Below are 21,756 nucleotides of genomic sequence, written 5' to 3'. Positions count from 1 at the left end.
CAAATTTTTTAACTGTTTTAATTAAACCTAAGGGTGTATTAATTTTTTAAAATTCTTCCTTTGACAAATTCCTGAGCCAGTTTAAAGAGAATACTGCAGTAGTAATCACAGTGACTAAAGTCCAGTGTCTTTCACAGTATTCTCTTTAATCTGGCTTAGGAAATTGTGAAAGGAAGAATTTAAAAGAATTAATACACCCTTACGTTTAATTAAAACAGTTACAAAATTTGACAGTACTTTTCTCTCTCTTCCCTTAAGAGCTAGAGTGTATTTGAAATTTTATACTTGATTGCTTTTCTAAATGATGTTTGTAAATTTTTATTTATATCAAAAATCTTTTTGTGCTTGTATGAATTACAGGTTTTTAAAAATATTTTTCTTTATGATTTCTGTTATACATTAAAACTATTAAAATACAGTATATAGATTAAAAATTACATTAAAATTATTATTTGGGTCCATACAACCTGAGAATAGTCTTTCATATTTGAATAGCAGAAAAACTTCATCCAAAATTGTTTTCCCCTTTCTTCTGAAATGTAACATCCCCATCATAATAAGTTTTTAAAAACTAAGTCATAAATAGGATAATTATGTGTTGGACTATTTTTGCATCAGATTTCTAATGCAGGTTGTATCGTTTATCTCTCAACAGAATAATTTAGAGATCTATAAAATACAAAGTGAGAGCTCAATAATAATCACAAAAATGGCTAATATTTATTGCACTCTTACTGTATGATAGGAACTTCCCTAAGCTTTTTGCTTTCGTGATCTCACCTTCACAGTAGCCTAATGAGAGGTATCCACATTTTAATGAGGAAACAAGTACAGAAGCGTCAAGTACCTCACCAAGGTTCATAAGTCAGTATGTAAGTGGCGTGTGTGAGACTCCAGTCTTGACACAACTGTGGGTCCTGCACCACTGCTTTCTGTACTGTGTCATCCCCACCGCCACTGCACCACTGCCGGCTCTCAGATTGGTCTTCTGAACACTGGGCTGCGTCAGACACAGCACCTCTGCTGTATGGCCAGAGTTCTCCTCTCTGCGGTATCTGCTCTCCTCAGCCTCTCAGAGGTGATAAGCAAAGACATTATCTATTCATTGACTTTTTCGAGGAGTTCAGGATTTTAATGAACAAGTAGCAGCTTATCATCCTGCACCAGATAGAATGTGGAACAGTGCCTTACACACCTACCATATGGTGGGTGTCAACAGACGTTATTGTGTATAACATGTTATGAAGCACCCTGAGCAGGCCTGAAACCAATATGAAAGGTTAATTTCTGCCCTAGATAATCTTTCACCACCTCAAAATTTTGTTTAATGCTTTTACCACTCAGAACCATGTCATAGGCCACCTTTGGCAAACATATCATGCCTATAGTATACAGGAGGAATCTCTCCAAAGTCCTGAATTATTAAATTTTTAAGTTCCTGGGAGAAAAGGTTACATGCTTATCATCTTCTTATTGAAGAAGACTAACGACAGAATATTATGCAAGGTGGACTGCATCAATAACTTGACAGTATATTGTGTCTGTGTAAATTAAGGTGTAAAGTGACATTATTTATAAATAAAGTTTTCATTTGTATTATATCAAAAGCACTTTTTAAATTTCACATTTAGTTTGTAAAGTTGCAGAAGATAGAAACTGGCTTTTGTGTCTCTTCTTCCTTTCTGTACTCTGTATGTGGTAGGTCTATGAAGTATTGAAGTAAAGTTGCTCAGTCATGTCTGACTCTGCGACCCCATGGACTGTAGCCTACCAGGCTTCTCCCACGGGATTTCCCAGGCAAGAGTACTGGAGTGGATTGCCATTTCCTTCTCCAGAGGATCTTCCCCACCCAGGAATTGAGCCCAGGTCTCCTGCACTGTAGGCAGAAGTCCTCTATGAAGTATTAAGCAAATGTAAAAGCAGTGAAGTTCCTTACCGGGCTTCTTACACCGTTGTATTTTGGTTACTGATAATAACACTTTTTAAAGGACTTTCAGATTAACTTTTTTCCATAAATTCTCTTATGTCACTTAAAATATTTAAGAAGTTAAAGGGCCATAATTTCTTTTTCAGTCTTTTTAATGGATCCCATTATTTAGAGATTTTACAGAAAATGACAGCAGATGACCAGAGATACAGTGGATCAATTTACCTGTCCGATCCTCGTCTTACAGCAAATGGTTTCAAGATAAAATTGACACCAGGTATGATACTGTGGTTTAATATTTCCCGAGTCAGAAAAATAAATCTTGTTCCAAAAGTTACTTTTGGGTTTCATAGTTTACAGATATGATGGCATGGTTTTGTCTTACCAAAAGTATAATGTCAGCTGTATAAAAACAGTGTATTTCCAAAAGGTCACTTCTGCCTGAAACAAGCAAGTTTGGCATATCTTTCAGTCCATTGCTTTATGTTTAGCATTTTCATAACTAACTAGCAACTATAATTTTTGCCATTCTTTTTCACAACATGCATACTGCCTGCTGTGTCTAACTAAATTATTAAATACTCCTTAGCTGATGAAGCAGAAATAAACATGTAGAATACTGGAATCAGCTAACAAAATTGGACATCTCTTTTTCTTTTCTAAAATGATTTACTTGTTTTCCCAATGAGGTGTCTAACATCAGCAGTATTACTGTTTGGAGAGTGAATGATTTGCTTCCATGGCTTTGCTATCAGTTCCGTTCAGTCACTGAGTCGTTGTCTGACTCTTTGCAGCCCCATGGACTGCAGTATGCCAGGGTTCCCTGTCCATCACCAACTCCTGGAGTTTACTCAAGCCCATGTCCATCAAGTCGGTGATGCCATCCAACCATCTCATCCTCTGTGGTCCCCTTCTCTTCCTGCCTTCAGTCTTTCCCAGCATCAGGGTCTTTTTCAGTGAGTCAGTTCTTCACATCAGGTGGCCAAAGTATTGGAGCTTCAGCTTCAGCATCAGTCCTTCCAGTAAATATTCAGTGTTGATTTCCTTTAGGATTGACTGATTTGATCTCCTTGCAGCCCAAGAGACTCTTCAAGAGTCTTCTCCAACACCACATTTCAAAAGCATCAATTCTGTGATGCTCAGCTTTCTTTATGGTTCCAGGCTTTGCTGTAAAGCCTGTTATAACACTGTTTGTTTACTGGAAATTCACCAGGTGAGGAGAAAAAGGAAAATTCATCTGGCTAGGAGACTTCAGTTTTCCTGGCTGGCCTCTTCTCTGTTCTTTCATAATTTCCATACGTAACTGCCTCTGCCCTATCTACCCCTGCTTCCCAGGTGGCGCTAGTGGTAAGGAGCCCATCTGCAAACGCAGGCCAGTCTTGTCCTGTTACTTTGCCTTCTGTCTGGTATCAAGAGGCACAAAGGTTCCAGGAAGAGTGATTCCACTGTCCCCTGGCCCACTCGCCCCCTAAACTTCCCATGCTCAAAGTGTAATTATTATGTGCATGGCACTAGTCTGTAAGTATTACATGTATTAATTCACTTGATCTTTCTAAGGGCCTATGGTTCAGTTACTGTGCACATTTTTTACAGTTAGAAACATCAAGGCAGGAGAAATTTAGTTTGCTTAAGTATACAGAATTAATGATAGAACCAGAATATGAACCCAAGCAATCTGCCTTTAGGGAGGTGGGAGGGGGGTTCAGGATGGGGAACACATGTAAATCCATGGCTGATTCATGTCAATGTATGGCAAAAATCACTGCAATATTGTAAAGTAATTAGCCTCCAACTAATAAAAATGGGAAAAGAACAACCTAGCTCTTAATTTATGTTGATTTCCTATTAAAATTGATATATTTTCTTCATGAAGATCAGTTAGCATAGTACATGCCAGTGGTATGTGTTTAAATTTTCTCTTCCCTTCCCATTCTTCAGTGCCTCCTTTCTGATTTGAACTGACTTACACTCATTTTTGGGGGAAACAGTGGAAACAGTGTCAGACTTTGTTTTGTTGGGCTCCAAAATCACTGCAGATGGTGATTGCAGCCATGAAATTAAAAGACGCTTACTCCTTGGAAGGGAAGTTATGACCAACCTAGACAGCATATTAAAAAGCAGAGACATTACTTTGCCAACAAGGTCCATCTAGTCAAGGCTATGGTTTTTCCAGTGGTCATGTATGGATGTGAGAGTTGGACTGTGAGGAAAGCTGAGTGCCAAAAAATTGATGCTTTTGAACTGTGATATTGGGGAAGACTCTTGAGAGTCCCTTGGACTGCGGGGAGATCAAACCAGTCCATCCTAAAGGAGATCAGTCCTGGGTGTTGATTGGAAGGACTGATGCTGAAGCTGAAACTCCAATACTTTGGCCACCTCATGCAAAGAGTTGACTCATTGGAAAAGACCCTGATGCTGGGAGGGATTGGGGGCAGGAGGAGAAGGGGGCGACAGAGGATGAGATGGCTGGATGGCATCACCGACTCAATGGACATGAGTTTGAGTAAACTCCGGGAGTTGGTGATGGACAGGGGCATGCTGCGATTCATGGGGTCGCAAAGAGTCGGACACGACTGAGTGACTGAACTGAACTGACGACTCATTTTTTAGGTCCTCCTAGAAATCTTTTTTCCTCAGGGCTTCTGACATTTAAAAATTTATTTGAAGTATGAATCAAGGAGTTTATGTACGTCTGTAGCAAAGTATTTTTTTCTTAGTCTATTTTCCTAAATAACTTGTGGCAAATACTTTTTTTTTTTTCATGAAAAATGTTATCACAGCAATTTTTGTTTAAGTTGGGATAATTAACCTGTCTCTTTCAGGTACATGTTTGTTTTTGAGTTACCCAATAAGTTTCTATTTCAGGGATGCATTCAGCTCTTAACTTGTAGATAGTGTTTTTAAGTCATATAAATGTGGGGTACTTTGCATAGCACCAGAGATATAAAAATGAATAAGCTAGTCATCTGCAAGCTGACTTGATTTGGGTGGAATTTACTCAGATTATCATCAGCATTGTTTCTCTTCTCTGTAACAGATCAAGGTAAAAATATTCATGTTTCCTTTCTTCATTTTTTTTTTAGCTGTTTTCTTCTTCATTATTTTTTGTCATTTTTTTTAAAGACTATTTCTCATCTTTTAGTGAGTTTTACTATATTGGACTAACTTTTGATCAGCAGTTTGCCAGTTGCTGGAAAACATCTTTACATAAAAGCACTTGAAAGAGAGGAAGAATACATAAGGCTTGAAGGAAGAAGATTCTTAATGTGACCTTAAAGAAATTTGACTGTTAATGAGAATAGCTTTTGTTCTATATCAGTAAGAAGTACCCATTTTGGGAACTGCAAGCTTGTCAGACCAGACCTTATTAAAGTATTTTCAGAAAATTGGGAAGCATTTCACAAAATTTTATGAAAACTTCTTGAACATGATTCTAAATGTCTCTTTAAGTTTTCCTTATCTATATTCTGCAAACACAGAGATTAACATATTGTTCAATTTCCTCATTTGTTCCCATATACTTTATACCCGGGCTTCTCTGGTGACTTAAGATGGTAAAAGAATCCACGTGCAATGCAGGAGACCTGGGTTCAATCCCTGGGTTGGGAAGATCCCCTGGAGGAGGGCATGGGAACCCACTCTAGTATTCTTGCCTGGAGAATCCCCATGGACAGAAGAGCCTGGTAGGTTACAGTCCATGGGGTTGTAAAAAGTCAGACACAACTGAGCAGCTAAGCACATAGCAATTTTTACCCATATCCACAAAATTTTCCTGCATTCATGTATTAAGTATTAGCTGTTTCAGTCTAATCATACTGCAAATAATATAGAACTGGCAATAATGAAAAGTCTCTTGACTGATAAACTTTACTATCTGTATATATATAAAAAGATGTTTACTGGAATATTCTGCTACTTCCTCTTTGCCTATCTAATCCCTGTTTCAAGTCCCATTTAAGTTCAGTTGGTTGCTCAGACTCTCATTTTGTCTCCCTTTACTGAACTCTGTATTTTATCCCTGAACACTTGATTATGTATCTTCTTGTATTGTTCTCCAGTTGTTTCCTCAGAGGAACATTAGGATGCGTACTCTGTTTATTATACCACCAGTGCACCTGCCATTCAGGTCAAGGAACTAGTCTGTAAATGGCAGGTTAGGAATGGGTTCATTGACATCTCAGGACCTGAAACTCTTCAAGCTACATCACTCCTCTTTTAAAATTTTCCCTTTGATAAGCTTATCCAACATCGGACTATCTCTTTTTCTTTACCTATAGGGAACATCTTGTGGTCTGCAATTTTAAGAATACTGTTTCATGGATAGAGCCAAAAAACCCAAATCTTTGCTATTTTCTAAAAATCAAAATGTGTTCTAAAGCTGAATTTGATGCTTGGGAATGCATGTTGTTAATGTTATTTTACCCCATTATAGATCCACTGATGTTGCTAATTTTTAATCACTAAATTAGTTAAAGATTCAAATAATATGTCAGATTTAAACATTATTCTAAAAACTAAATGTTAGTATTTCATTTCTTCAGACTGCTAATATATTAATAAGTTACTATAGTGGTAATCATTCTGTAACTTATATGTATATTTATCAACACTTCCTGCACCTTAAACTTACACAATGTTATGTGTCAAACACATCTAAATAAAGCTGGAAAAAAATAACTATTTTTATAATAACTTGTAAGATAAACTAATCTTCAAAATAATTCAGGCTTTTAGATACTAAACCAGTAGGACAGAATTTGAATATCAACAGTTGTTAAAACATTTAAGCCAGTTTTATTTTAATAAATATCATGGGACTCCATTTTCTCTCCAAAGTAAGAAATGTTCTAAACAAATGTAGGGAACAGAACAATAATATCTGAGATTAAATGATATAAAGTACATGTGGTTTCTTTGAGCACTTATGACTTAATATGAATGTGAAATCCTATCGGAAATTATTATTTGTTCTTCAACTAGGAAACAAAACTTTTTCTGACAATATTAGATTCTAATGAATGTTCACCAAATATTTTAACAGTGATTTTGTTTTTCTTAGACATTTTCTGGAATACAGTTTAAACAAAATTTAACTATATGTGGTTTTATTTTTTATTTTTTTCTTTTAGGAGTTTCCATTGCTGAAAACTACTTGGAAATAGAAGGAATGGCTAATTGCCTTCCATTCTATGGAGTGATGGATTTAAAAGAAATCCTTAATGCTATATTAAACAAAAATGCAAAGGAAGTTTATGAATGTAGACCTCGCAAAGTGATAAGTTATTTAGAGGTATGTATTATTAGCTTATGTAGATTGGCTAGATTTTAAGATACTTAACTCTTTCTTAATAGTAAATGATTTCAAAATCCTATAAGGTTTGTTATCTGTTTACAAGAGGAAAAGCTGCTTAAATGTCACCTGGAGGAAACTTTCCCTAACCATACTCTCTTTATCACATTACTCAGTTTAATTTTGTGCAATTATTTGCTGAAATTTTGTCTTTTTTAAAAATATTTATTTTTAATTGGAGGATAATTGCTTTACAATGTTGTGTTGGTTTCTGCCATACATCAACATGAATGAGTCATAGGTATACATATACTCCCTCCCTCATGAGCCTCCCTCCCACTTCCCACCCCATTCCACTCCTCTAGCTTGTTTAGGTTATCTTTTTATCTTTCTGCTTCTCTGCACTAGAATGTCAGTTTCAGAAGAGCAAAGTGTTAGTTGCCCAGTCGTGCCCGATTCTTTGCCACCCCATGGACTGCAGCCCCCCATGCTCTTCTGTCCATGGAATTTTCCAAGCAAGGATACTGGAGTGGGTTGCCATTTCCTTCTCCAGGGGATCTTGCCAACCCAGGGGTCGAACCCGGGTCTGCTGCACTGCAGGCAGATTCTTTACTGATTGAGCTACAAGGGAAGACCAGAAGAGCAAAGATGTTGCTTTTCTTGTTCTCTGCTGTATTTATAGAACCTACAACAGTGACTAGCACATAATTGTTGTGTTGAGTGAGTGAATAATTAAAGAATATAATCAATTTTCTGCCTTCCTATTTGCCAGTAAAAACCTGTTTTCTGCTTCAGGTATATGACAGTAAAACGTACGGCTTTCTCTCCACAGGGAGAAGCAGTACGTCTGTCTAGACAATTACCCATGTACTTATCAAAAGAGGACATCCAAGATATTATCTACAGAATGAAGCACCAGTTTAGAAATGAAATTAAAGGGTGTGTTCATGGTCGCCCATTTTTTCATCATTTAACCCATCTTCCAGAAGCTACATAATTATGTTTAAGAAAATTTGTTACTATTGAAGTCAATATGATCATAAAATAATGAATCAGGTTTAAACTATCTGTGTACTATCATGTGTTAAATGGTTGTTTTGTAAATAAGGAATCACTGGCCTGTTTGTATATTGAAAAAATTTTTTTAACTGTGAAAATTAATAAACTAATATAGACTATTAATTTATTTTATTCTCAAGAACCAACCTTCATAATAACTATTGGTTATAAACTCTAAATTGAAAAATACTTAACTGTTCTTGGGTGGTTGGTTGACTCAGCCCAGTGAGTCAGCTGTTCTCATCAGATGATTCCAGTACTTTGGTCATCTGATTCAAAGGGCTGACTCATTGAAAAAGTCCCTGATGCTGGGAAGGACTGAGGGCAGGAGAAGAGGGCATCAGAGGAGGAGATGCCTGGATGCTGTCACCGATGCAGGGGACATGGATTGGGCAAACTTCCGGAGATGGTGGGGACAGGGAGGCCTGGTGTGCTACAGTCCAAAGAGTCGTGACTGGATGACTGAACGACAACAACATGGACTAAATTGTATCCTCCACATTTTTCAGGTGAAGCCCTGACCCCAAGTGAGATGGCATTTGCAGATGAACCTTTTAAAGAGGCAGTTAGGTGTAGTGAGGGTGGGGCTGGGGCACTCCTGGTGGGATTAGCGCCCTTATAAGAAGAGATACCACAGAGTTTGCTCATTCTCTGTTATCCTTTCACCAACAATCCCAACTCGTATTCCAGCTGCTGGACAGAGAGAAAAAGTGGCCCTCTCTAACCCAGGAGTAGAGCTCTTACCAGAAACCAATCATGTCAGCACCTTGACTTAGACTTCTAGCCTCTAGAACTATAGGAAAATGCCTGTTGTGCTTTTTAAGTCCAGTCTGTAGTATTTGCTGTGGCAGCCTGAACTAATACACGGGGTTCCATGCTCTGCAGGGAAAATAAAACGTTCACCTGGAGTATCTGACAGAAGGTATCAATCTTGTGTAAAGGAATGGGGTAGGGGAAAAGTAAGGAAATAACAATGTAGAGAAACAAGATAAAACATAACTTCAAATCCTGTTATTTACCTCTATTTGGGGGTAACAGTTGAGAAGTTGCTGTTTCTTATATGGAAATTGTTGGGCTGTGGGATCAAAATTTCTCAGAACATGGGAAGATACAGATCTTTAACAAAATTTAGATTTGAGTATTCATAATGCATGTGTTCTTTGAAAACCAGATCCCACAGTTCAGTTGAGTCACTCAGTCGTGTCCAACTCTATGACCGCGTGGACTGTAGCACACCAGGCCTCCCTGTCTATCACCAACTCCAGGAGTTTACTCAGACTCATGTCCATTGAGTCCGTGATGCCTCCAACCACCTCATCCTTTGTCGTCCCCTTCTCCTCCTGCCTTCAAACTTTCCCAGCATCAGGGTCTTTTCAAATGAGTCAGCTCTTCACATCAGGTGGCCAAAGTATTGGAGTTTCAGCTTCAGCATCAGCCCTTCCAATGAATACCCAGGACTGATCTCCTTTAGGATGGACTGGTTGGATCTCCTTGCAGTCCAAGGGACTCTAAAAGAGTCTTCTCCACCACCACAGTTCAAAAGAATCAATTCTTTGGTGCTTAGCTTTCTTTATAGTCCAACTCTCACATCCATACATGACTACTGGAAAAACCATAACCTTGACAAGATGGACCTTTGTTGACAAGGTAATGTCTCTGCTTTTTAATATGCTCTCTAGGTTGGTCATAACTTTCCTTCCAAGGAGTCTTTTCATTTCATTGCTGCAATCACCATCTGCAGTGATTTTGGAGCCCAGAAAAAATAAAGTCAGCCACTGTTTCCCCATCTATTTCCCATGAAGTGATGGGACTGGATGCCATGATCTTAGTTTTCTGAATGTTGAGCTTTAAGCCAACTTTTTCACTCTCTTTCACTTTCATCAAGAGGCTCTTTAGTTCTTCTTTGCTTTCTGCCATAAGGGTGGTGTTATCTGCATATCTGAGGTTACTGATATTTCTCCCAGCAGTCTTGATTCTAGCTTGTGCTTCACACAGTCCAGCTTTTCTCATGATGTACTCTACATATAAATTAAATAAGCAGGGTGACAATATACAGCCTTGACATACTCCTTTTCCTATTTGGAACCAGTCTGTTGTTCCAGGTCCAGTTCTAACTTGCTTCCTGACCTGCATACAGATTTCTCAAGAGGCAGGTCAGGTGGTCTGGTATTCCCATCTCTTGGACAATTTTCCACAGTTTATTGTGATCCACACAGGCTTTGGCATATTCAGTAAAGCAGAAATAGATGTTTTTCTGGAACTCTCTTGCTTTTTCGACGATCCAGCAGATGTTGGCAATTTGATCTCGGATTCCTCTGCCTTTTCTAAATCCAGCTTGAACATCTGGAAGTTCATGGTTCACGTACTGTTGAAGCCTGGCTTAGAGTTTTGAGCATTACTTTACTAGTGTGTGAGAGAAGTGCAGTTGTGCGGTAGTTTGAGCATTCTTTTGCATTGCCTTTCTTTGGGATTGGAATGAAAACTGACCTTTTCCAGTCCTATGGCCACTGCTGAGTTTTCCAAATTTGTTGGTATATTGAGTACAGCACTTTAACAGCATCATCTTTTAGGATTTGAAACAGCTCAACTGGAATTCCATCATCTCCACTGTCTTTGTTTGTAGTGATGCTTCCTAAGGCCCACCTGACTTCGCATTCCAGGATGTCTGGCTCTAGGTGAGTGATCGCACCATCATGATTATCTGGGTCGTGAAGATCTTTTTGTCTAGTTCTTCTGTGTATTCTTGCCACCTCTTCTTAATATCTTCTGCTTCTGTTAGGTCCATACCATTTCTGCCCTTTATTGAGCCCATCTTTGCATGAAATGTTCCCTTGATATCTCCAATTTTCTTCAAGAGATCTCTAGTCTTTCCCATTCTATTGTTTTCCTCTATTTCTTTGCATTGATCACTGAGGAAGGCTTTCTTATCTCTTCCTGCTATTCTTTGGAACTCTGCATTCTTTGCTTTTTGCTTCTCCTCACAGCTATTTGTAAAGCCTCCTCAGAGACCCATTTTGCTTTCTTGCATTTCTTTTTTTGCGGATCATCTTTATCCCTGACTCCTGTACAATGTCACAAACCTCCGTTCATAGTTCATCAGACACTATCAGATCTAATCCCTTGAATCTATTTCTTACTCCCACTGTATAATCGTAAGGGATTTGATTTCGGTCATACCTGAATGGTCTAGTGGTTTTGCCTACTTTCTTCAATTGAAGTCTGAATTTGGCAATAAGGAGTTCATGATCTGAGCCACAGTCAGCTCCCAGTCTTGTTTTTGCTGACTGTATAGAGCTTCTCCATCTTTGGCTGCAAAGAATATAACCAGTCTGAGTTTGGTATTGACCATCTGGGGATGTCCATGTGCAGAGTCTTCTCTTGTGTTGTTGGAAGAGGGTGTTTGCTATGACCAGTGTGTTCTCTTGGCAAAACTCTGTTAGCCTTTGCCCTGCATAATTCTGTACTCCAAGGACAAATTTGCCTGTTACTCTCTGTGTTTCTTGACTTCCTACTTTTGCATTCCAGTCCCCTGTAATGAAAAGGACATCTTTTTTGGGTGTTCGTTCTAGAAGGTCTTGTAGGTTTTCATAGAACCATTCAACTTCAGCTTCTTCAGCATTACTGGTCGGGACACAGACTTGGATTACTGTGATACTGAATGGTTTGCCTTGGAAATGAACAGAGATCACTTTGAATAAGGAATACAGAAATATTAGCTGAAATCATCCTGACTTCTTGTGTAGACAAGAAAGACAATGACTCTCCATTCTTCCAGTAATCTGTTATCACCACAAACTAGCCAAATGTGAGAGACATCTCTCTAATTCCATGATGGCCTCATCCCAGAGAATCTAAACTGAAGACCCTCACAAGGCAATGAAGGCCTCAATAACTGTCAAGTGAACTGTCTCTGTTACCGCAGAGCCTATATCTCATTTATCTGGATCAATTGTACTGTCTGAATTCTCAAGCAGCCTGCTCTACCTGCTTTTAACTTGGCTAAAGTATTCTCTGAATCTTAATGTGTGCTTCCCTGCTTAAAAACTGTATTAGCTTCCCACATCCTTGGGATAAAATCTACCAAATTCTTAGAGGCCCAGGAGGTCCTTTAGGATGAAGGTATGGCCTATCATTCTTATCCAATCTCCATTTCTCAAGAACCAGCAATGGAGGATTTCTTGCACTAAGCAATGCATTGGCACATACTATTCCTCCTGCTTGAAATACATTTTTTTTTCTCCTGGATAATTCTTAACCACTTGCTAGTTTCTTACACAGGTTTCTCCAAGGGAGTAGGTGCCCCTCTACTTTTCCATAGCACATACTATGTGTGTTCTCAGTCATGTCTGACTCCTTGGGGCCCCATGGACTGTAGCCCACCAGGCGTCTCTGTCCATGAGATTCTCCAGGCAAGAATATTAGAGTGAGATGCAATTTCCTTCTCCAGAGAATCTTCCTGACCCAGGGATCGAACACCCATCTCTTAAGTCTCCTGCACTGGCAGGTGGCTTCTTTACCACTGCACCACCTGGGTAGTACATGCTACATAACCCCGTAACAATTATATTACACTGCAATAATATTTCTCAACTGGAGGGCAAGGAATGTCTATTTTCTGTATTCTGTGTTCAGCACTGAGTGTGACACTGAGTAATGTCACTGAATAAACAAAGAGACAAATATATAACAAAAGGAGAGATGAGAGAGAGTGATTCTGAGTCCAATTTCAGTGGAAGAAATCTACTCCCCACTCCCCCACTGATTATAGTTTAAAAGATTTTATGGAAAAAAACGGACCTCTTCAAAAGCAGTTAAATATCGTCAATAGTAATACTGGCCATATTAACTGAAAACTAACTGAAAAATCCCATGTCCTGCTAATGAATATTCATAACAAATGGGGGAAAAATTACACTGTGTTGGAAATAACTGTGTACTTCGGGGTCAAGTTCAGCATCTTCATTGCAGAGATGAAAAAGTATGGGCTAAAAGAAATGGACCTGAGATGGTTAGGGGAACTTTGATAAAGGATATGGCTGTGGCTCTCCTAATGTGGCTCAAAGTTGATAACCACTGAAACAGAACTTTTAAAACTAGAAAAAGGAATTTTACATTAATTTACAGTGGCTTAAGGAGGAGTAAAAAGTGTGATTAAAAATATAAGCAAGCAGGGAAAATTTCAAGGCAAAAGTGGAGAAAGCTCAGTACTGTGTTGTTAGTATCACAAGAAACAATGAAGATTTTGATGATTAAAAATGTTAAAGGTGATATCAACCAAAAGATAGAGAATATATTAACAGGTCACTCTTAATTATTCATGTCCGTGAAGAGAAATAATTGATATCTTGAGTCACCTCTTTGGTTTTGCAGTAAAATGTATGATTTTTCCCTCTCAGTACTTCTTTTTTTGTTTATGGTAATATCAACATTTGAGGTAAAACTAGTAAAGTACTAGAACAGTTGTGGCCACTCAGGCAACTCAAGAGTTAATTATTCTGGGTTCTGTTTTCTCACCTGTAAAACTGGTTGGATTATCACCATCTCAAAGATTTCTTTTTAGCAACTATGAATCCATAAACACTGGTTTGCCAAAATTAATCTAGAATTTCAAGAATATGTCTAGTTCATCTAAATACCTTAACACTGTTACTGGTATTTTAATCTGCTCAGCAACTTCAGTTAGTGAGTCAGACTTCGTCTCCAACTTCAATAAATATATTTACATTCTTAGTTAAGAAATACAGGCTGCAGTGGAACAGATGGCAGGCAATTCCTGCAATCTGAAGCGATTAAATCTGGCTGCTGCTGCTGCTGCGGCTAAGTCACTTCAGTCATGTCCAACTCTGTGCGACCCCATAGACGGCAGCCCAAGGCTCCCCCATCCCTAGGATTCTCCAGGCAAGAACACTGGAGTGGGCTGCCATTTCCTTCTCCAGTTCATAAAAGTGAAAAGTGAAAGTTAAGTCGCTCAGTCGTGTCCGACTCCTAGCGACCCCATGGACTGCAGCCTACCAGGCTCCTCCGTCCATGGGATTTTCCAGGCAAGAGTACTGGAGTGGGGTGCCATTGTCTTCTCCAATAAAATCTGGCTAAGATCATTGAATTCAGGTCTAACATTTTCTAGTAGGTTTAAAATTTGAAATCTTATATACATCGCTGGATCACACATGACTACCCACAAGGAGAAAGATCTATCTAAAGCGGTCTTCAAGCTTCATCTCCGTGTGACTTCCATGTCACCCCAGTGCTAAAGCCCAGATGGGGATTCCAAGCAAGACCCTTGGGCCTCGAGACCCCTTAGGAGTCCTCCCTCTTCCTTGCCAAGCTGTAACCTACTGAGAAAAACGGGCAATTGGGAGTGAGTCTTTCCTTTCCCTCCTGATCTCCTCGCCTCTCCCTTAATCTCCAGCTTCCCAAACTGCAGCGGCCATTTCCTCCATCCTGGGAGCCAGGGCTTCGCCGTGGCCACCGCCAGCTCCAGCCATTCTGTCCCGAGGTTGGCAGCTGCGCGGGGTGCGGCTTCCAGGGCCTGTGGGGGATGGGGAGGGTGCGCGTGGGGCGGGGCTTCCACGCCCTCCTCAGGAGCTGGGAGGCGGGGCCTCAGCAGAAAAACCCTCCCACAGCCATCCTGCCCTTTAGATTTCACAAACTGCCTCTCAGTTAATCTAGCACTCCTTAGAGTGGCGACGGAGGCTGTTTTGCAATTACTTCTTTTTGCAAATACTTTCTTGTTTAGTCACTAAGTCGTGTCCCACTCTTTGTGACCCCATGGACTGTAGCTCACCAGGCTCTTCAGTCCATGAACTCCAGGCAAGAATAACGGAGTAGGTAGCCGTTCCGTTCAGCAGATCTTCCCAACCCAGGGGTTGAACCCAGGTGCCCTGCATGCCAGGTGGATTGTATACCATCTGAGCCACCAGGGGAGCCCCTCTCAAATACTTACCTTGGCCTTTATGAGTAGGAGCTGTTTCTCACGTCAAGCAGTATGAAATGGTAAAGAACATAAGCTCCAAGATTGGAGTCTCAACTATATAAATCCGATGAGAAGATTAATGACATCATATAAGGTAAGCACCTAAAGTATATAGCAAATTGGTGGTAAACACTTGTCCTAACTACTAACTTAATCCGATATAAAGGACTGGAAAGAAAACGCAAAATGAATTTATTCTTTTAAGAAGCCGTTGCAGGACCTCTTTGGCTTTTCAGGTAGCACAGTGGTGAAGAATCCCGCTGCCAATGCAGGAGGCGCAAGAGATGCAAATTCAATCCCTAGGTAGGGAAGATGCCCTAGAGTAGGAAATGGCAACCCACTCCAGAATTCCTGCCTGAAAAATTCCATGGACAGAGGGAGCCAAGTGGGCTCCAGTCCATGGGGTCACAAAGAGTCAGACACAACAGCAATTGAGCACGTAGGGCCTTTTACAATAGACTGTAAGCTGGAAAATGACTTCAAAATTTACCTTAGGTCTGGAACAAATGTATCATGAAAATTTTGTCATTCTCTATATCTGTATGAACTTCTCTTTCCTCAATTACCCAGTAAATTAAGAAGGATTACTCCCAGAAAGGTCTCCCAGAGAGGGACCCCAAATTTTTAAAGGAAATAATGAGAAAGACTCCAGTATTTGAGTTGTTGGAAACAAGACAGTGCTAGGAAAGAAGTCCCGGGTACAGGTAGAATTTCAGGTATCACAATTTGTATCTCCTAACACAAACATCTTAATTTTAAAATTAATGAAACTTGAAAATTTCTGTAATTTTCCTTGAAAATACAGGGTATGTATGGAGACACCGTATGCAGTATAACATTTTACATAACAAATACAATCACTGAAAATCATAAACATAACCCCATGAACAGTATGAAAAGGCAAAAATAGGACACTGAAAGATGAACTCCCCAGGTCGGTAGGTGCCCAATATGCTACTGGAGAACAGTGGAGAAATAACTCCAGAAAGGATGAAGAGATGGAGCCAAAGCGAAAACAACACCCAGTTGTGGATGTGACTTGTGAAGGAAGCAAGGTCCACTGCTGTAAAGAGCAATATTGCATAGGAACCTGAAATGTTAGGTCCATGAATCAAGGCAAATTGGAAGTTGTCAAACAGGAGATGTCAAGACTGAACATTGACATTTTAGGAATCAGTGAACTAAAATGGACTGGAATGGGTGAATTTAAGTCAGGTGACCATTATATCTACTACTGTGGTCAAGAATCCCTTAGAAGAAATGGAGTAGCCATCATAGTCAACAAGAGAGTCTGAAATGCAGTACTTGGATGCAATCTCAAAAACAACAGAATGATTTCTGTTCATTTACAGGGCAAACCATTCAGTATCACGATAATCCAAATCTATGCCCCGACAAGCTATGCTGAAGAAGCTGAAGTTGAACAGTTCTTTGAAGACCTACACGACCTTCTAGAATGAACACCCAAAAAAGATGTCCTTTTCATTACAGGGGACTGGAATGTAGGAAGTCAAGAAACACCGAGAGTAACAGGCAGATTTGTCCTTGGAGTACAGAATGAAGCAGGGCAAAGGGTAATAGAGTTTTGCCAAGAGAACACAGTGGTCATAGCAAACACCCTCTTCCAACAACACAAGAGAAGACTCTGCACATGGACATCCCCAGATGGTCAATACCAAACTCAGATTGATTATATTCTTTGCAGCCAAAGATGGGAAAGCTCTATACAGTCAGCAAAAACAAGACTGGGAGCTGACTGTGGCTCAGATCATGAACTCCTTATTGCCAAATTCAGACTTCAATTGAAGAAAGTAGGCAAAACCACTAGACCATTCAGGTATGACCGAAATCAAATCCCTTACGATTATACAGTGGGGGTAAGAAATAGATTCAAGGGATTAGATCTGATAGATAGAGAGCCTGATGAACTATGGATGGAGGTTCGTGACACTGTACAGGAGACAGGGATAAAGACTATCCCCAAGAAAAAGAAATGCAAGAAAGCAAAATGGGTCTCTGAGGAGGCTTTACAAATAGCTGTGAGGAGGAGCAAAAAGGAAAGATATACCCATTTGAATGCAGAGTTCCAAAGAATCACAAGGAGAGATAACAAAGCCTCCCTCAGTGATCAATGCAAAGAAATAGAGGAAAACAATAGAATGGGAAAGACTAGAGATCTCTTCAAGAAAATTAGAGACATCAAGGGAACATTTCATGCAAAGATGGGCTCAATAAAGGGAAGAAATTGTATGGACCTAACAGAAGCGGAAGATATTAAGAAGAGGCGGCAAGAATACACAGAAGAATAGTTGAAAACTTCCCTAAAATGAGGAAGGAAATAGCCACCCAAGTCCAAAAAACCCAGAGAGTCCCAAACAGGATAAACCCAAGGCGAAACACCCCAAGACACATAATAATCAAATTAACAAAGATCAAACACAAAGAACAAATATTAAAAGCAGTAAGGGAGAAACAACAAATAACATGCAAAGGGATTCCCATAAGGATAACAGTTGATCTATCAATAGAAACCCTCCAGGCCAGAAGGGAATGGCAGGACATACTTAAAGTAATGAAAGAGAATAACCTACAACCCAGATTACTGTACCCAGCAAGGATCTCATTCAGATATGAAGGAGAATTCAAAAGCCTTACAGACAAGCAAAAGCTGAGAGAATTCAGCACCACCAAACCAGCTCTTCAACAAATGCTAAAGGATCTTCTCTAGACAGGAAACACAGAAAGGTTGTATAAACGTGCACCCAAAACAACAAAGTAAATGGCAACGGGACAATACCTATCAATAATTACCTTAAATGTAAATGGGTTGAATGCCCCAACCAAAAGACAAAGACTGGCTGAATGGATACAAAGACAAGACCCCATATAAGCTGTCTACAAGAGACCCACCTCAAAACAAGAGACAGATATACACTAAAAGTGAAGGGCTGAAAAAAAAATATTTCATGCAAATGAAGAACAAAAGAAAGCAGGAGTCACAATAGAGTCGCAATACTCATATCAGATAAAATAGACTTTCAAATAAAGGCTGTGAAAAGAGACAAAGAAGGACACTACATAATGATCAAAGGATCAATCCAAGAAGAAGATATAATAATTATAAATATATATGCATCCAACATAGGAGCACCGCAATATGTAAGGCAAATGCTAACGAGTATGAAAGAGGAAATTAATAGTAACACAATAATAGTAGGAGACTTTAATACCCCACTCACAACTATGGATAGATCAATTAAACAGAAAATTAACAAGGAAACACAAACCTTAAATGACAAAATGGACCAGCTAGACCTAATTGATATCTATAGGACATTTCACCCCCAAACAATCAACTTCACCTTTTTCTCAAGTGCACACGGAACCTTCTCCAGAATAGATCACATCCTGGGCCAAAAACCTAGTCTTGGGAAATTAAAAAAAAATTGAAATCATTCCAGTCATCTTTTCTGACCACAGTGCAGTAAGATTAGATCTCAATTACAGGGAAAAAAATCATTAAAAATTCAAACATATGGAGGCTAAATGACACGCTTCTTAATAACCAAGAAATCATAGAAGAAATCAAACAAGAAATCAAAATATGCATAGAAATGAATGGAAATGAAAACACAGCAACCCAAAACCTATGGGACACTAAAAGCAGTGCTAAGGGGAAGGTTCATAGCATTACAGGCTTACCTCAAGAAACAAGAAAAACGTCAAATAAATAACCTAGCTCTACACCTAAGGCAACTAGAGAAGGAAGAAATGAAGAACCCCAGGGTTAGTAGAAGGAAAGAAATCTTAAAAATTAGGGCAGAAATAAATGCAAAAGAAACTAAACAGACCATAGCAAAAATCAACAAAGCTAAAAGGTGGTTCTTTGAAAAAATAAAACTGACAAACCATTAGCAAGACTCATTAAGAAACAAAGGGAGAAGAACCAAATTAACAAAATTAGAAATGAAAATGGAGAGATTACAACAGACAACACTGAAATACAAAGGATCATAAGAGACTACTACCAGCAGCTCTATGCCAATAAAATGGACAACTTGGAAGAAATGGACAAATTCTTAGAAAAATATAACTTTCCAAAACTGAACCAGGAAGAAATAGAAGATCTTAACAGACCCATCACAAGCAAGGAAATCGAAACTGTAATCAGAAATCTTCCAGCAAACAAAAGCCCAGGACCAGATGGCTTCACAGCTGAATTCTACCAAAAATTTAGAGAAGAGCTAACACCTATCTTACTCAAATTCTTCAGAAAATTGCAGACGAAGGTAAACTTCCAAACTCATTCTATGAGACCAGCATCACCCTAATTCCAAAACCAGACAAAGATGCCACAAAAAAAAAAGAAAACTACAGGCCAATATCATTGATGAACATAGATGCAAAAATCCTTAACAAAATTCTAGCAAACAGAATCCAACAACATATTAAAAAAAAATCACACTCCATGACCAAGTGGGCTTTATCCCAGGAATGCAAGGATTCTTTAATATCCGCAAATCAATCAATGTAATACACCACATTAACAAATTGAAAGATAAAAACCATATGATTATCTCAGTAGATGCAGAAAAAGCCTTTGACAAAATTCAACACCCATTTATGATTAAAACTCTCCAGAAAGCAGGAATAGAAGGAACATACCTCAACATAATAAAAGCTATATATGACAAACCCACAGCAAGCATTACCCTCAATGGTGAAAAGTTGAAAACATTTCCCCTAAAATCAGGAACAAGACAAGGGTGCCCACTCTCACCACTATTATTCAACAAAGTTTTGGAAGTTTTGGCCACAACAATCAGAGCAGAAAAAGAACTAAAAGGAATCCAGATAGGAAAAGAAGAAGTAAAACTCTCACTGTTTGCAGATGACATGATCCTCTACATAGAAAACCCTAAAGACACTACCAGAAAATTACTAGAGCTAATCAACGAATATAGTAAAGTTGCAGGATATAAAATTAACACACAGAAATCCCTTGCATTCCTATACACTAACAATGAGAAAACAGAAAGAGAAATTAAGGAAACAATACCATTCACCATTGCAACAAAAAGAATAAAACACTTAGGAGTATATCTACCTAAAGAAACAAAAGACCTATACATAGAAAACTATAAAACACTGATGAAAGAAATCAAAGAGGACACAAACAGATGGAGAAATATACCGTGTTCGTGGATTGGAAGAATCAATATTGTGAAAATGAGTATACTCCCCAGAGCAATCTATAGATTCAATGCAATCCTTATTAAGCTACCAACGGTATTTTTCACAGAACTAGAACAAGTAATTTCACAATTTCTATGAAAGACAAAAAACCTCAAATAGCCAAAGTAATCTTGAGAAAGAAGAATGGAACTAAAGGAATCAACCTGCCTGACTTCAGGCTCTACTACAAAGCCACAGTCATCAAGACAGTATGGTACTGGCACAAAGACAGAAATATAGATCAATGGAACAGAATAGAAAGCTCAGAGATAAATCCATGAACCTATGGTCACCTTATCTTTGACCAAGGAGGCAAGGATATACAATGGAAAAAAGACAACCTCTTTAACAAGTTGTGCTGGGAAAACTGGTCAACCACTTGTAAAAGAATGAAACTAGAACACTTTCTAACACCATACACAAAAATAAACTCAAAATGGATTAAAGATCTAAATGTAAGGCCAGAAACTATAAAATTCCTAGAGGAGAACATAGGCAAAACACTCTCTGACATAAACCACAACAGGATCCTCTATGACCCACCTCCCAGAATATTGGAAATAAAAGCAAAAATAAACAAATGGGACCTAATGAAACTTAAAAGCTTTTGCACAACAAAGGAAACTATAAGCAAGGTGAAAAGACAGCCCTCAGATTGGGAGAAAATAATAGCAAACGAAGCAACAGACAAAGGATTAGTCTCAAAAATATACAAGCAGTTCCTGCAGCTCAATTCCAGAAAAATAAATGACCCAATCAAACAATGGGCCAAAGATCTAAACAGACATTTCTCCAAAGAAGACATACAGATGGCTAACAAGCACATGAAAAGATGCTCAACATCACTCATTATCAGAGAAAGGCAAATCAAAACCACAATGAGGTACCATTACACGCCAGTCAGGATGGCTGCTATCCAAAAGTCTACAAGCAATAAATGCTGGAGAGGGTGTGGAGAAAAGGGAACCCTCTTACACTGTTGGTGGGAATGCTACTAGTACAGCCGCTATGGAAGACAGTGTGGAGATTTCTTAAAAAGCTGGAAATAGAACTGCCATATGACCCAGCAATCCCACTTCTGGACATAAACACCGAGGAAACCAGATCTGAAAGAGACACATGCACCCCAATGTTCATCACAGCACTGTTTATAATAGCCAGTACATGGAAGCAACCTTGATGCCCATCAGCAGACGAATGGATAAGGAATCTGTGGTACATATACACCATGGAATATTACTCAGGCATTAAAAAGAATTCATTTGAATCAGT

The 21,756-nt window shown here is 38.9% G+C and overlaps 1 protein-coding gene across 3 annotated transcripts in view; it reads left to right on the top strand.

The window, feature by feature from the left end:
* The window catches only part of PMS1 (PMS1 homolog 1, mismatch repair system component), a 98,378-nt gene extending 89,975 nt beyond the window's left edge, over positions 1–8,403 (top strand). Inside the window, exons 11-13 of one of the 3 annotated variants that reach the window (XM_020896259.2) lie at positions 2,074–2,204; positions 7,057–7,217; positions 8,050–8,403. In XM_020896259.2, the coding sequence (XP_020751918.2) occupies positions 2,074–2,204; positions 7,057–7,217; positions 8,050–8,214 (457 nt within the window). In that variant the 3' untranslated portion in view covers positions 8,215–8,403. Of the gene's footprint in view, positions 1–2,073; positions 2,205–7,056; positions 7,218–8,049 lie in introns of those variants that run through there. The other 2 variants (XM_070475877.1, XM_070475876.1) reach the window with 2 other exon arrangements.
* The last annotated feature ends 13,353 nt before the right edge of the window (positions 8,404–21,756 follow it).

Source organism: Odocoileus virginianus, chromosome 13 (genome assembly GCF_023699985.2).
Source record: "Odocoileus virginianus isolate 20LAN1187 ecotype Illinois chromosome 13, Ovbor_1.2, whole genome shotgun sequence".
Lineage (NCBI taxonomy): Eukaryota > Metazoa > Chordata > Mammalia > Artiodactyla > Cervidae > Odocoileus > Odocoileus virginianus.
The sequence above is the reverse complement of the archived record's forward strand: the minus strand, read 5'-3'. Positions and strand labels throughout refer to the sequence as shown.